The sequence below is a fragment of the Arachis stenosperma genome, chromosome 6 (genome assembly GCF_014773155.1).
Source record: "Arachis stenosperma cultivar V10309 chromosome 6, arast.V10309.gnm1.PFL2, whole genome shotgun sequence".
Taxonomy (NCBI): Eukaryota; Viridiplantae; Streptophyta; class Magnoliopsida; order Fabales; family Fabaceae; genus Arachis; species Arachis stenosperma.
In genome coordinates this window covers 136,295,066-136,312,044 of record NC_080382.1, presented here as the reverse complement: position 1 = coordinate 136,312,044, position 16,979 = coordinate 136,295,066, and the positions used below count along the sequence as shown (strand labels likewise).

At 35.2% G+C, this 16,979-nt stretch overlaps 1 protein-coding gene across 1 annotated transcript; it reads right to left on the bottom strand.

The window, feature by feature from the left end:
* Positions 1-13,972: 13,972 nt before the first annotated feature.
* On the bottom strand, positions 13,973-16,355 carry LOC130936448 (inactive protein RESTRICTED TEV MOVEMENT 2-like). Its single transcript, XM_057866516.1, has 2 exons — positions 16,146-16,355; positions 13,973-14,934 (listed from the first exon to the last, which is right to left on the bottom strand). The coding sequence occupies exons 1-2, from the start codon at positions 16,249-16,251 to the stop codon at positions 14,096-14,098; spliced, it is 945 nt and encodes a 314-aa protein (XP_057722499.1). The 5' UTR covers positions 16,252-16,355; the 3' UTR covers positions 13,973-14,095.
* Positions 16,356-16,979: the final 624 nt, after the last annotated feature.

The window sequence follows — 16,979 nt, the reverse complement described above, 5'->3', positions numbered from 1 at the left end:
AATGTTTATAGAACTACAATATGGGCTCTGTCAAAGCATGGAAAGTGATATTTTAAAGAGGGTGAGCAACATTCTCTACCGAAATCCGGTTGTCGTATTTGGTGGCCTGGTACAGTTTGAGGTTATACCGATCATTGACGAAACAAGTATTCAGCGAATGTTTCATATTCACCAGCAAACTCAGGTGTAACATCCAAGGATTGAGTTGTATGTTGAGTTTGAACATATAACTGTGGATGAGGTTCAACATGACACAGACGTGCAAGATGACAGAATTGAAGCGTATGAAGGAATGAACAATGATAGCGACGAAGAGTTCGAAGCTACTTATGAAGCCGGTGATGAGGATGAGGATGACGATGGGAGAGGTGAGGCAGACGCGAAAACTTTAATGGTTCCACCCCCAGTTAGTCAACCGATGGACGTTCCACCTTTTATGCGTAGCTTAGATCTTGACGCCATGCATGCACCGGAGTTTTTCGAATATGCGAACATAGGTACGTGAGCAGTGGGTAGTATGTTTCTTTAATTTTATTTTGACGGATCGATGAGCGACAATTTATTATTGTTATAGGTGTTGTTGACCCTGAGGACAGGGAGTTCAGGATCGGAATGGAATACGGTTCTAGAAAATCAGTCATTACGGCAATTCGGTGTTACACTATCTCTAAAGGAGTCGATTACGTTGTTTACGAATTCGAGCCACAGACGTTCTATGCAAATTACAAAACATTGTGCCAATTGCCTTTGCCATCGTGGAGGGTGAGACCGCTGATGCGTGACACTTTTTTCTTAGTAATTTACGAAGGCATGTTGTAAGAAAAGATGACGTGGGTATAATCTTCAATTGTCATGAGCCAATTCGGGCGGTAGTAAACCGTAGCGAAGATTATTGAAAACCTCTGAGAGCATGGTGGATATTTTATATTTGGCACATTGGTAGCACCTTCTTAAGGGAATTCAAGGTCCCATATTTGCAAAAGCTTGTGGTCAACATTGGGTATTCAAGGACAGTGGAGGAGTACAATGTCAACTACAAGAGGTTGCAAGAACGAGGCGAGGTATATACCCGTTGGTGCGACGACATCGAACTACCTCAGTGGGTATTGGCATTTGATGAGGGACATCGATAGGGTCAGATGACGATAAACTTTGTCGAGTGCATTAATTCAGTGTCGAAGGGTGCCAGAAATCTGCCTGTCTTGGCGCTCGTCTGAGCAACATATTATCGGTCTAACGAGCTCTTTACGCAGAATAGTACTAAGGCTTACCACGACAAGCGCGCTGGATTTACTTACTTTGAGTTCGCCACTCAGCAGATAGAGGAAAATATGCAGCGTGCAGGCAACATAGTCGTGCACCGATTTGATCGAAGAAATGAGGTGTTTGAGGTGCGCAAAATGCCAAGCGGGAGAGTGTCAGTAGTTGATCTTGCGCGACGGAGATGTGACTGTGGGCATTTTCAGGTGGAGCGACTTCCATGTCACCATGTTATTGCGTGCTGTGCTAATCAGCACCTCGATTGGCAGGTGTATGTCGATGCTGTATACAAGATGTCGGAGATTCGCAAGGTCTACAGAATTGAGTTTGTCCCATTGGACGACACGGCGACATGACCTGATTACCCGGGACTGACGATGGTCGCGAATCCTGCCTTGAGATGAATGTCAAAAGGTCATCCCAAGTCAACTCTCTATTTGAATAAGCTGAATTCACGAGAAATGTGTGGTCCCCGAGTATGCCGTCTTCGCGGGAGACAGGATCATTAATGTATTTCTAAGTTAATGTATTTTTAAGTTAGAAGTTCGTTTTGGTTGGATTTTGAATTTCTAAGTTAATGTATTTCTAAGTTTGCTTCGACTGAATGTTAATTACAACTAATACAAAGATTAAATAATACTAAATTTGAATCAACTAAACATGATTGTAACTAATACAAAGATTAAATAGAGTAAGTTCGACTAATAATATAGACACATACAACTAATTCAAAGATTAAATAATACAGAGTTCGAATCAACTAAACATGATTGCTACTAATACAAAGATTAAATAGAGTAAGTTTGACTACTAATATAGACGCATACAAAATAGAAGCTGAAGATGAGTGCAACTAATAGAAACAATAAATAGACTAAGTTCGACTAATCAGCTCATGACTTCCTCTTAAAAAGCCCCAACGTCTTGTTCACTATCTTGTCAACCTTGACAGAGTAAACCTGTTCAGTGGACAGACATCTGTGCGTAGGTTGTACTAATGACCAACTTCCTGTCCTTCTACTGGACCTGACCCACCTGTGGCTGCCGGAGCTGAAGGACCAGGGATATACTCGTCAACAACCTCTTGGGGTGTCGGTGCATTCAAGTCAAGACTACTCAGAGCATCTGTTGGCACATTCAGACGACCTGCATCGATCTCAAGATGTGGATCGATGCAACCATTCGCTCAACTATTGGGTGTGGGGGTACGATGGCTTCGACGAGCCGATCCGTCCATCGATGCCCGGTGTGACTACGGTGACTGCTATGGTGGCTCTGCATCGAAGATATCCTCAAGAGGACCACCACTAGCAAAAAAATAACGGATTGCTGCATCATCCACATAAGTCTCAACCTGTGGTGGGACTAGAGAAAATTTTGCATACTCATATCCCAGATGGCCATGCTCGCTATGAGGAAGACTGTGGTGGCTATGGAGGCTGTGGTGGTTGTGATAGTTGTGATGCGAGCTATGGTGGCTGTGCTGGCTGTGGTGATTGGACTGTGGTGGCTGAGGTAGTTGCAGGAGATGATAAGAAAATGGCTGAAACACTACAAATGGCCATTGGGGTGGCTACTGGGGTGGCTGCTGAGGAATGAACTCCAACAACCTCAGGTACATCTAGAATGATCTAATTACCAACTACAGTAATCGGTAGACGGGCTGAAGTCAGCAACTAGTTGTAGATTCCTATCTCGCAATCGACTGTTGCGGCGGTTCTCCCATTCACTACAAGAAATATTAGTTTTAGTGACAAACTTTTAGCGGCAATAGTTTAATGGCTGCTGTTTGTTTTATTTAAGTTGTGTTTTTATGGAAATTATATATTTACCACTAATACTATATATTATAATGGTAATTATTATTATTGGCACTAAAAAATACATAAAAAATACTTTTAGTTAAAAATTTTTGTGGCCATAGTTTTATGGCTACTAGTATTCTTACTAAAATATTTTTTCATAACAATTTGCCGAATTAACAAACAGAGGGAGAGATTGTGCGAAACAGAGATAGAAGAGAGAACTCATTGTCAAAACTTTAAGCTCGTCACCGTCGGCATCACCGTTGCAATTCCAAAGGCTTCTGGAATCGAGCAAAGACTCTTCTTCTGCCTCTGAGATCGAGAGAAAGCGCCATTTTCATCAACACATTTCCTCCGCAAACGACTCATTGGACTTCATTTCCATCTAATCTGTATCGCTGTCATCGTTTGTTCGTATCAGATCTACGTCGCCATGGTCTTCCACCACCATTGTTGCTCCTGTCGCAACACCATACCTTCGCCGCTTGCACCGCCTCTGTTCTTGCGCGTAGATGCACAAGATCGTTGTCGCGGTAGGTCTTCTCCATTTATTTTTTCGATTTTGGTTTGAATATTTAGAAGCATGTGATTCTCTCTCTGTTATTACTTTTGCTCAATTTGCTTGCTTGTTCCTAATCAATATGGCAGATTAAGCTGAAATCGAAGTTTTCTCTTAATAATAAATCTTATTTGAGATTTGTTAGGGTTTGTTGATTCTGCATTCAACACACTCTTTCTCGCTTGTTATCTTTATCTCACTCTGTCCTACTTATTCTCTCTGTTTTCAATTATGAAGAACAAAGAAAAATGATATATCGATGATGAACTGTCATGGTAAACTAAGATAGTAGCATAAGGTGTGTATGGGACCTCAAAATGTGAAATCAATAAGAAACCCTCACTTTTTTATTTTAATGTTTCTGCTTTTCTGTACTATCTTTTTCGCCTAATTTGTTTGTATCTCTCTTCATTGGAGGATTTCTTATCCTTCTTTTAGTCGTCACTCCCTCTCTTATTTTTAATTACTGTTTCTGTATAATGTTTAGGTACCTTTTTGGCAAATTCCTAATGGTATTGTGACCTAAAAAGACAATTAGCAGAATGTGGATGAGAAAATAATCACAAAGGTGTATATGTTTGCAATGCGACTCACATTGCTACTTTTATAATCCACCCAAAGTAGCTTTTATTTAGCCACTAGTGGGATGAAATACTTACGTTGCTGGCACATAACCATAAATAGAGAGCTCACTAGCAACTCTTAAAGTACCAAACACAACCATGCAAAATCCCAGCAGAAGCAAATCACTTTGCGCTCTAATTCAACATATTTTTTATTTTCTGTGATTAACGATACTCCTGATTGGAAATGTTTGCAACAACCCTTCATGTCATGACAATGCTTCTTATAATCTGTCATTGGGATTGATTTATAGTTTAACTTGATGTAATATAGTTAGGCTTATAGCATTTTTTTGTTTAGATTTATAACATGATTTATTATTTTTTAAGAGAAATTTGTGTATTAATATTTTGAGTTTAATGAAATATCCTATTTTATAGTAATTAATTTTAGTATATTTATATTATAATAATAATAATTATTGGCACAAATAATTGAGATTAAGAAAAAAAGTAATTCGTTGGTTCTAAGAAAATAAGTATAATACAACTAAAAAAAGTCTTAAGATTTTAGCAGTAATAGTAATGGCAACTAAAAGTAAATAACATTACAATTTTAGAATTATTTTTAGTGGCTATATAAATTGCCGGTAAAATGAATTTTGGTGGCAATATTAATGGTCGCTAAAAATGAATAACATTGCAATTTTAGAATTATTTTTTGTGGCTATATAAATTGTCAAGAAAATGGCCACTAATAGTTCTATACTTTTTGCGGCCATTAAAAAGATTTTTACCGGCAAATGTTATAATTGCCGCTAAAATCTTTTAGCGACAAAGCATAAGACGGCTGATGTCTAATTGCCGGTAAATGTATTAGCGGCTATTTTTATTGCCACTAAAAGCAAAATAAATGGCCGCTAAAAGTGATTTTTTTATAGTGATTGCTGAATCCAACCGTCAAGTGTGGTACTCAAATCATGGCACTATACTTCCCGAAGAGTGTAACAATGTTGGTCAATAGGGATGTCCTGTGCCGGCATAGGGGAGACGGTGCATACCCGTACTGGTGAACCACTCGGTCCATAGGATGTCATTTGACACATTCGAACGAAACCAACGGCCCTACCATGTCACACACATTAAGGTGGTGCAGTAATTCGGTCGAGATGATGATGTCGAGATATGGCCGAAATAAAAACTACAAAATGTTGCATGGGCTAAATTAGATTATTAATACCATAAATTATTCTAATTAAATTAATGCCGATACTAACCTCTTCCATGTAGTCTATGTCATGCCTAATAGACGCCACGCTCCTCAACATCCACGCCCTAGTTCGTGGATGATGACTCCACCTACAAGACACAACGTTATAACAAAGTTTAAATTACGTCTTGCCAGTAAAACATAAATAAAACATGAGTCAAACTCCAATAAACTATGTAGTGTTACGGTGTTAGCTGCGTGCAATCGGTATATCAGCAGGTTCAAGCCGCTGTCTTGGAATGGGCACAAGAAAGGGAATTTGCTTCTACGCCCAAACAAACAACAAATCAAGCTGGTCGTCCATCTCCTTATAATCGTACTACAATGCACAACACAATGCCCTATAAAGATGTGCGAGAGTTGTTGACCCCAACTGTAAGTGTCGATCTGCTAAAAAATTTGGAGTAGTGGTAGGTACTTCGCGTGGGCATACGCCATCGACTTATCCGCAAGAGGGTGGTTCCCAGCAGACAGAAGATGTGACACCTAACGTATCGATGAACAGACTCCCAAGTATCTAGAGGTTGTGTGTCTTTGATATGGTGAACCCAGGCCAGCTTTATGTAACTTTTAGATAAACTACTCATGACGGGTTCGCTACAAAAAATTGTCATGCTCTGGTTGACCAAGAAGTCCTGACTGCTATCGGTCCAACCAGTCACAACCTCTCCATCAATCGGTAGGCCAAATATATGTAAAACGTCCTCTAGTGTTACTGTAACCTCACCGGCTGGTAATACGAAGGAATGAGCCTCTGGCCTCCACGTTTTCACAAGAGCAGATAGCAAGGCAGAATGTCCTCTGATTTGTCCCACTCTCGATACATGGTAGAATCTCGTTGTTCGTAAAGTCTGGTTAACTATCGGGTGCCACTGTTCCGACAGATGAAGCTTATGAGACAGAAAATTTCTGTTAGCCTGGTACAGAAAATAGAAAATAATTTCATAGTCGTCCAAAATATAAAGTCAAAGTTATTTTCAAAAAATATAATATAAATTACAATAAAATTACAAAAAATTAAAATATAAATTAAAAATAATTATATAAAACTCTAAAAATTGCATTTTTTTATTTTCTGTATTTACGAATATTAATAACTAACAACTAGTACAAAATATAAGTATTATAACATAAAATAAAGTAACACAAAATTACAAAAATTCGAAAAAATTCATTTCCATTTATATTATTTATTAGATTTAACAATTACATTGTAAATTATATTACTTACTAACTAAGTTCAAGAAAAATAATTTTTAACATAAAAAGAAATGAAAATATCATAACAAAAATAATTAAAATTATTTAACTTCTTTCTAATAATAATATCATAAAAAATTCACATCCTTCTTGCAAGACTTAAAAATCAAACAACACTTTTCATCAGTAGAACACCCACAAACAAACGGGTTATCAGAAGCTGCAAATAAAGTAATACTACATGCTCTAAGAAAGAAACTGGATGATGCAAAAGGCCTCTGGGCTGAGCTTATCCCAGAGATCATATGGGGATACAACACCACTATACACTCAACAACAAAGGAAACACCCTTCCGGCTAGTCTACAGTTCAGACGCAATGATACCCGTGGAACTCTCCCAATCGTCACTACGAACTGAAATGGCCGACCATACCACAAAAGACATAGCTCCGCAATCTGAACTCGACCTCGTAGAAGAAGTTAGATCATCCACAGCGGTCAAACACCTGGTCATGCAACAGCACATAGCTCGAAGATGTAACCAAAGACTTCGCCCAAGGTGTTTCAAAGTAAACGACCTTGTGCTCAGGAAAACAGAACAAGCTAGAAGACCATTAAACCATGGCAAGTTAGCAGCTAACTGGGAAGGCCCTTACAGAATCACAAAAGTCATCAGCAATGGAGCTTACCGATTACAAACCTTAGATGGTAAAGATCTGCCTAACACTTGGAATGTATCATCTTTAAAGTTATATTATAGTTAAAACCAGGGACAGGCTAGTACTCTTTTTTCTACTACCAAGATTTTTCCCACAATAGATTTTGCTTGGAGAGGTTTTAACGAGGCTAGCCTACCTGGGCCTTTGAAATCAAAGGTTTTACAATAATTAAATTTTTATCCAGTCAATACTCTTTGCATTTCATACTTCTCATTTATTTGTCAAATATCTATACCACCGATCTATACTTCGATTTTGACCATTCGGAAACAATCAGCCGATTTTATACCCAAACCGTTAATTCGGATACAATCATTCAATCAAAACGCCGATCTTAATCAGAATCCGACCACTCGGATACAATCATTCAATCAGATAACCGACCTTAATCGGAATCCGACTACTCGGATACAATCAATCAATCAGATAGCCGACCTTAATCGGAATCCAACCATTCGGAAACAATCATTTAATCAGATAGCTGATTTTAAACCAAAACCGACCATTCGGCAAATATCAGTCAAAACAAATAACTAATCTTACCCAGAATCAGACTACTCTGAACTAATCACTCAAACAAATTGCAGAGCAATACTCGAAAAATGACCATTCAAAATTTATCAACAACACTGCCAATCATTAAACAGAATGCGGTTACATCAAATTTTATCAAATCAAATAAACCTTACGCCTATTACTCGGCATCTCCCTAAACTCGGCCAACTCGGCCTTTCCTCAACATTAACAAACACTGATATGTTTTACCCATATCAAAGCAATTTCGCTAAAAGCCATAAAAACAAATAACACTGATAACATATTTATATACCAATCATAATATGCAAAAAGCATGAAGTCAGAAGCATCATAAGTTACTTTCTACAAGAAACGGTACCAACATAAAGTTACAAAACAAAAGCTCAACTCAGGAGCAAAAAAGTTTTATCAAAATAGATACAACAAAATCAAACCTAAACATGTTCAACATTCGCATCCCCCTGCTTAGCAGCACCATCATCCTTCACCATAAACCCATCTTGAACAATCTTACCTAGATCCATCAGAGAGAAGTCCACTCCAGGAGCAAGAAACTTGGCTTGAATAGAAACTCTCTCAAAACCCTCAATAAAAGAATCCAAAATCTCACCCTGTCTGCTATTTTCCATCTTTTTCAACTTATTCGTTAACTCAATCACACGAGCACTCATACTAGAGAGATCGTCCTACTTCTTCTTAATGTCTTCTACTTCCTTCAAATAATTCTCCTTTGTCAATGTCAACTCCTTTTGTACCTCAGCCAGTTTCGCTTCAACCTCGGCAACCCTAGCATTCCTCAAATCTAACTCCTCATTCAACTTCGAACCAAACTTTTCATTCGCAGCTTTCATATGTTTCTTTTCTCGGCTATGCCCTAAACTGGCAAGCCTCAGACCAACAACATTAACAAACAAAGCGAAAATCACCAACATGGTTATCCATAAAAATATCAAACAAAATAAACAAAAAAATGCACATTACCTACATGTACTGATCAATAGCCACATCTCCCACCTCTTCAGCCAAAATAACATCGGCAGGAGTATGACAAACTTCATCGGCAGTAATCATGAAGGGATAATCCTTCCCTCAAAAAGAGGAACCCTCACTCTGCTCATCAACATCATGCAATTTTTTCTGATCATCATAGAACCTCTGCAGTTCCTCGGCTGGAACTTTTAGCCTATCTTCAGAATCTTCTGACAAATCCACCACGTCAGCTTTCTTCCTTTTCAAAAGTACCTTTTTCCTCCCCGGCTTTGGCTGATCAACTTCTCCAGTGCCGACCTTCTCAGCTTTCGATGAAGATCCCTCTTTGTTATGAACTTTAGTCTTCACCCGAGATCTGAAACTCGCAGCAGACACACCTGGGTACTTACCCTCTGAAAGGCAAATAAAACCAAAAAATATTTCAAAAAAACTCAGATATGATACAACAACCAAAATTCAAATTCTTGCCCGAATAATCTATAACAGCAGCCTTATTTTCCTCCCACTACAACAGATCATAAACTGAAATCAACTCCTTCCGATCAACAACCTCAGTCAAATACTCAATTATGCATTCATCCCTTGGGGTTATAATTTCAGGCCCTAGAATATTCTGAGGCTCCAAACACCACCAAAAAGGAAACTTCTCCCCCAAATATTCATCCACATAAAATGGAAAGTCGCCCTCAAAATTTTTCACCTTAATATACATCTCCTTGAAGTTCTTAAAGGAAGATTTATATAGTTTAAAAACGCCAAACCTCAGCGAACTATTCAGATTTACCCAGCCACCTTTCCACACGCCTTTCACCTGAAACAAGGAGAAGAACAGCTCCACTGATTGGATTTCTTCCAAAAACTCCATAAGAATCTCAAATGCACACAGGAACACCCACCCATTGGGATGTAGTTGTGAAGGTGTGCAGTTCAACTTCTTTAACACTTGGCACTCAAAATCACTAAATGGAAGCCTCACCCTCAGCTCATCCAATACACAATTGTACATAAAGAAATGCTCAAAACCCTCCTCTCTATGGTAAACCCTATCATTCTCTGAACATGGAAGCAACTCCAATTGAACTCCAGACCTAGACCTCACATCCCTATCCTTGTCTATCCCACTAACAGCACCCACATCCAGAAACAATGAAACACGACCCTTGACATCGTCGTTCACCTAATCATAAGACCAATCTACCTCCCCTTTCGTCTCTTTCTCATAACCCATTTGAAAACAGAAGTGAAGAAAAAGAACAACAAATAACAAACCAAGAATCTAAACTGAAAGGAGAAGAAGAAAGGAGCAACGCATACCTCTTTTACTCATTCTTTGGTTGCAACTGCTTGAGAGAGAATAATACACCAAACATGCAAACCTTCTGGATTCCAAAGTGTTTTAATTAACACACTTAACCCCAAAATTTTGTTTCTACTTCCCATAACATCAATTACATCCAAAGTAAAAGACCATTGGGAACATGCACGGCCTGCACCACGCATTTAATTTTTCTCTCTCCTAATTATAACACTACTTAGCATTAAAAACTGTTTAATAAAGCCAATTGAACTGGGGGCTACAAGGCAGAATCACCCGCCGAACTATTCAGCAGCCGACTTATACATCATTTAAAGCTCAACCTGCTTCATTAAACATATCACAGGCTAAGCTTGGGGGCTATGATCCGACCGTTACAAATATCAAGTCATAACTCAGCAGAACGCATCATAGTTCGGCATTACGTTACTAATTGGTGTTACATTATTAATCGGCGTTACAGTTATTAATCGGTAATCAACGTCATTAATGAGTGACTTACGTTACAATTCAGCTTAACAGACTGCTTTCCAAAAGTGAAACGTCCAACCTAACATTTCACCCTTATTATTGCTCTTTAATACAGGCAATAAAGTAGAAGCATAGCCGACTTGTACATTTCCACCTACAAAAGGTATGATCTTCTATCCTAAAGACACATTGAATTCTCAATATTGACTTAAGCTTCGAAGTGCCTTTGCAGGTACACTCCCCCCTTGTTTCTTGCTCACGCTCTGCACAATTGGACATCCCTTGGAGTAAAGCTCGGACTTCTACAAGGCCCAAAGCTCGGCACCGTAGATAACAACTCGACGTCGACTCCTAGGGGCCGAGCTCTCCTCTCAGGTATCCATACAAGAACAAGTATAATCACGAACCATAGTTACTAAATACACTACTCACTATCAACACTTATCTTCTTCAACTAAGCTAGAGCCTCTTCCTTCACACTACTCACTCTCACGTATACCCTAAATCCTCACTCTTACTCTCACTCTCACTCTCACGCATGGAGAATGAAGCTCTCTCCCATCCTCTCTTTAAAGGCACCAGTATGGAGACCGTTGTACGCTGCGATTTTCGGAGAGGACGCTTGTCGGCTGTATAGAGACCGAGGTCAACACGCAAAATGCGTGTTGTTCGTTGCACGACACGTGGCGAAGCTTGCATGAGAGGTGATTCTGGGAATCACCAACACGCAGGGTGCGTGTTACGGGGGACTTAACACATGGTCATGGAGCAGACTACGAGGCTTTCAACACGCAGGGTGTGCATTGTCTCAAAATGTGACACATGGCGAGTTTTAGGTACGCATCTCTCTGTTAAACCTGCAAATGCAGGGTGTATGTTAAATCTGACCCTTTGTAATTTTATTTTTGTACAAAACACTTCAAAAGACAATATATTACAAAAACACCATATATAAATCCATATAGAAAATAATTTCTGTTACAAATTAAAATTGCATTTAAATTATTTTTTTAACAAAAAATACAAGATAAAAATAAATATTCGTATTTAATTGTTAAAATATAAAAATTAAATTATATAATATAATATATTTTGAAATAGATATACAAAAATTAAGAAAAACAAAAAAAATGAAAGAAGAGATAAAGATAATTATTACATAACAAAAGATTTCGTCTAAGAAATACACACAACAATTGTATGTGTTCACTCTGAAACACAAAATTTGATATAATGGATGTTTAATGGATTTAGATTTGGGATGTTGTTTTGGTTTCTCCTTTAGAATTGAATGTTAATAATTTTAAGCTTCGAATGCAAAATTAAAACTGTTCATATATGGGCTCAAGAACAAAAGTTCACTAGTGCAAGAAGCTATTCAATAATAATCAATTCTCAATTTGGTCTGTCATTTACAATTAGATTTAACAGTAATAAGTTCAGTCCGTATGGTTTTGCCAACATTAATCGGACCAATATTATTAGTCGGATTGACTAAGATACGGGTCACCAAAATTTGTATTTGATTTGATTTGGAAAGCAAACCAAAAGTTTTTTTTATTATTTCAATTATCACTATTAAGGTGATAACAACTTTAAATATGGAGTAATTTTTTACGTCACTAAAATTATCTTTATAAAGAATGATTAAATCATCTTTTTATTTTATAAATATCTCAATACACAAATATTATTAACAATCCAACTTAATTGAAGCCTGTTAAAATATTTGGTAATTTAAGTATTAAATTTTTTTGTAAATACCTTTACTACCATTTAGACGAGGATAAAAAATTACATCTAGACAAACAAATCAAAACCAGACATTATTTAGACCTCACGTCAACACCTAAAATATTATCTGATTTCAAATAATACCTTGGATTAAAATCTAATTTTTGACCGTTGTTGGACTATGATTTTCCGTTATTTTACTATGGATCAATTTATCTGTGACTTTTTAAAAAAAATCCTTGTAATAAAAGGGTAGTGCTAGGGAGCCAATGGCTTAAGTGTACAATGTGTACAATGGGCTAAATTTTTGGTCCATAAATAAAATGAACATCACCATACTAGCTAGAATAACCATCCGGATACCAAGGATAATAAACATCTCAATAAAAAATTAAACTGATTTTGGGGTTCACCAAGGATCGAACTCTTGACCTTTCGAATCTAGAACTCTAATACCATATCTGAAACCACTCATCCCAAAAGCGTAACCTGACAGGACAATGTAACACTAATGGTCATATCTCTAATACTTCTTAAACCTCCATTGTACACATTGTACGCTTAGGCCATTGGCTCCCTAGACTTTTTCAAAAATTTAAATAGTTGAATTTTTGAATGTATTTATAATATATATGAGAAACATTTCTAAATATATGTTAGTGGTAATCTTATAATCCTTAACAAGATGCATATTATAAAGGTAGATTTTTTTTTATTGAAGATAGAGAGATTCGAATCCACGATCTTTTAGGTGAGTATGAAAAAACTATACCATTTGAAATATAGCTCGTTGACTTTTAAAAGTAGATTATACATACTACTTTTCATTTTTTTCACACAAACACCTCTTTATTATACCATTATTCCCTTATTAACAAAGGCAAGACACTTATTAACAAAATATGGTGTATTATTCATGATGAGCTGCAAGAGAGACGAAATAAAGAATGGCTTTGAAAAGAGAAGGAAAGAAAAATGAAGGGAGGGCTTAAGCTTTTTAAACCCGTTTCTTATTCATGAGTTTATATCATAAGAACTTAAGAAGAAAGGATTTGAAAAGTTTGCTATAAATTTTTATAATTTTATTCATTACTAAATATTATATATAAGAAAATAAATACATAAATAATAATAATAATAAATGGTAGTAGAAGAATTTATTAGAAATAAAATAATAGATTTAATTAAAATCAAATGAAAACCCTGAATTTTAAAACATAAAATTGAGGGGTTGAATGACCAACAAACTCCAAAACTCACTCTCTAAATAATAAAACTCTTCAAAACCAAACTCATAAACACACCTTCCTCCTCTTAGCTTCTTATTTTTTTTTTAAAAAAATAAAACCAAATTTTCAGTCAGAATCTACTGAATATATATTAAAATTAGTTATCAATATATTTATACAATACTTATGTATAAATATATGTGTGATTTAATTTATTTTAAATATGTATTTTTTACTTATGGCTAACTTTGGTGTACATTTAGCATACTTATTTTTTGACACTGCTCTTAATTCATTAGTCAATCAATTGATATGGCAGAAAGCTGAAGTTGATTATGAAGTTAATATATGTACATGCTTGTTCATGAATCATCATGATCATTATTATTAGCCCTTATTAGAAGAAAGAACGTAAGCATAATAATAATGAATAATGCTTAGGCTACTTTCTAAGAAGTGAGGAGCTGCGAAACTTGAAGGATGCATAAACACCAAGTGCCACCACCACAACTGCCGCACTCATATATATCACCCTTCTTCGCTTATCTTCTTCCTCCAACCGCTTCACAAATCCTGTTACCATCCCCTTCAACCCTCCCACTACTGCTGCTGACTCAGATTTAATCCTCTCATTATTAATACAACACACTTTCTCTTCGCTTCTTTCCTTTTCTTCTTCCGCACTCTTCTTAACGTCTTCTTCGCTTTCTTCCTTTCCTTCTTTTTCAAGATTTCCATCTCCACCCGCAGCAACCGCGTCCGCCGGTTTCTTATCATCATCAACACTATCATCAAATTTGTTTTGTTCCGTTGATGACTTAGGTTCTTCGTGATCATGATCTGAAATTCCTCTTTTATCCTCTTCAATTTCTGCCTCCGCAGCAACGTTTTCTTGCTGCGGGGGAGGTCCGTCCGGTTCGTCATTATCTTTGCCTGCTTCTGCTTCTGTTTCAGTTGATGCTTTCGGTTCCTCCTTTTCAGTTGTGGCTTGTTGTTCCGTATCATCTTCACCTGGTTTTGCTTCCGGCGATGTCTTGGGTTCTTCTTCGATTTCAGTTGTTTGTGGAACAGGATCCGAAGGAACCTTCTTCGGCATTTTTATGCTAACAATTGAGCCATCCAAAATCTTCCCTGTGATCCTGTTAATATCACAAGTTGGTGGAACTTGATGCACTATATTGAAACGCTTGATTTTATTGTTTTCAAGTGGTTGTTCACCGAAAACCCTTACTCTTGAATAATCGAATTCCACTTTTGCACCATAATGCTGTCGTTCAAATCCTGCATACTTAAACACATCAGCATATCCATGCATACAGTTATCCTTGCTTGCTTTAATTTCTTCATCCAATCATATCATTCCAAATATATATATGATGAGAATGTGAAAACTTTAACTTTCTGTAAAGTTTAATACTTGATAGATATTAAATGATTTGATTAATTTGACTAAATTTTTATTTAATAGCTTTTAGTTATTAATTTTACGTAAAGTTGACTATATTTAAATTTTTACCTTTACTAATTTATATGTACAAATTTTAAAAAACGTAAGTATAAATTATATTAATTTACAGATACAAACTATATTGATTTATATATACAAAATTTTAATAAATATAAGTATAAATTATATATTTTTTATGTACAAAACGTATGTAAATATAAATAAAATTATTGCTATCTCTCTCTTTATATCAATTATGTACATTAAAAAAATATATGTTAAAATATAAAATATATATATTAAAAATAAATTTTATAATATATATTTATATACTAATATATAATCACATGCTATGGTATATAGAAAGAATCAAATCAAGCTTATATTAAATCTTATATACTAGATTATATCAAAATATTGAGTGAATAAATATTTAACTAAAATTTTTTTATTTATAATATATTTTAAAATATATATTTAGTTGATTTTTAGGTATAGAACCTATAATAAACGATTTTAGATTTACATTAAATTTTTTAAATATAATAAATTTATAAGAATTAAGCTCTTAAGTTAATAAATATTTTTTAAAAACATTAAATAAACAAAAAAATTATTCAATGATATATATATAATGATATATTGAAAAAACAAAACAAAAAATCAATCAACAAATACTGATAATATATTAAAAATGTCTTGAAGGGAAAAATAATTTTTTAATAATAAATATTAAACATAAAATAAATTAACCAAAGCAATATTGGAGTGGAAAAAAAGTTTTAATTGTCTTATAGATGAATACTCACGTGCACTTATTTTTATATCGAATTGATAATTAAAAGATTAAATAATTTAATATATTTGATTATATTATTATTATCTAATTATTCTTAACTATTAATTGGGAGGGAGTGTCTATCATTCTTATGAGTTGAAATAATTAGAAGTTTATGAAAACTCCGAAAACGATAAAACATAAGAGAAAAACAAGAAGATGAAATTAATTCGATCTAAAAATATGAATAAACCAAAGACGACAAACCCGTAGGAATATGAACAAGAAGAATGAATGCTTCTCGCTCCTCTTTAAGTTCTTGTTTTGGCTTCAAATCTTCGTAGATTGCGGTAGACATCGGTTGCTGCTCCATCTTTTGATATATGATGATATCTTGCCTTTAATTTTGAATTATAACAAACTAGGCCAAATTAAATGTTAAATGATCTATATACGAAGGGAATAATTAGACTTGTTCATGTTGGTGTACTTATATAGTGAACAGTTAAAGACAATTGAATTTGATGTTTTAGGTTTTCTTAAAAATGAAGCCATTCCTTTTTGGCTACTTTAGTATTCCAACGCAATTAAACTTGTTGATGAGTTTCAATTCCCTTTTGCCTTAGTCATATGTGAGGTATAACTTGTCTAATAAAAACTACTTTATTTGCCTCATACGCCAATCGTTCTCTGTACATGTCTTTTGGTCACGTTTCCATATATACGTACGTTTAATTTGTGCATTCAAGGAGAAAATTGGACTTAATTCTATTATTCTTATTTACTTGATATAATTTGTGGCAAAAATTTATAGTGAAAACTCACGTCAATTATTTACATGTGAAGTTATAGTAAAAAAATTATTATTAAATAATTTAAGGTAAAGTATATTTTTTTGTCTCTGAAGTTTGATAAAGTTTTAAAAATACCCCTAAGTTTTATTTTATTTCAATTTTGTTCCAGAAGTTTTCGATTTGCATCAAATATACCATTAATGACTAATTTTTCAAAAAATTTAAGACTAATTCAATAACAATTTCATAAGAACAATTCTCAACACAAACAAATCAAGCATAATTTTCATGCATTATTGTTAGATTG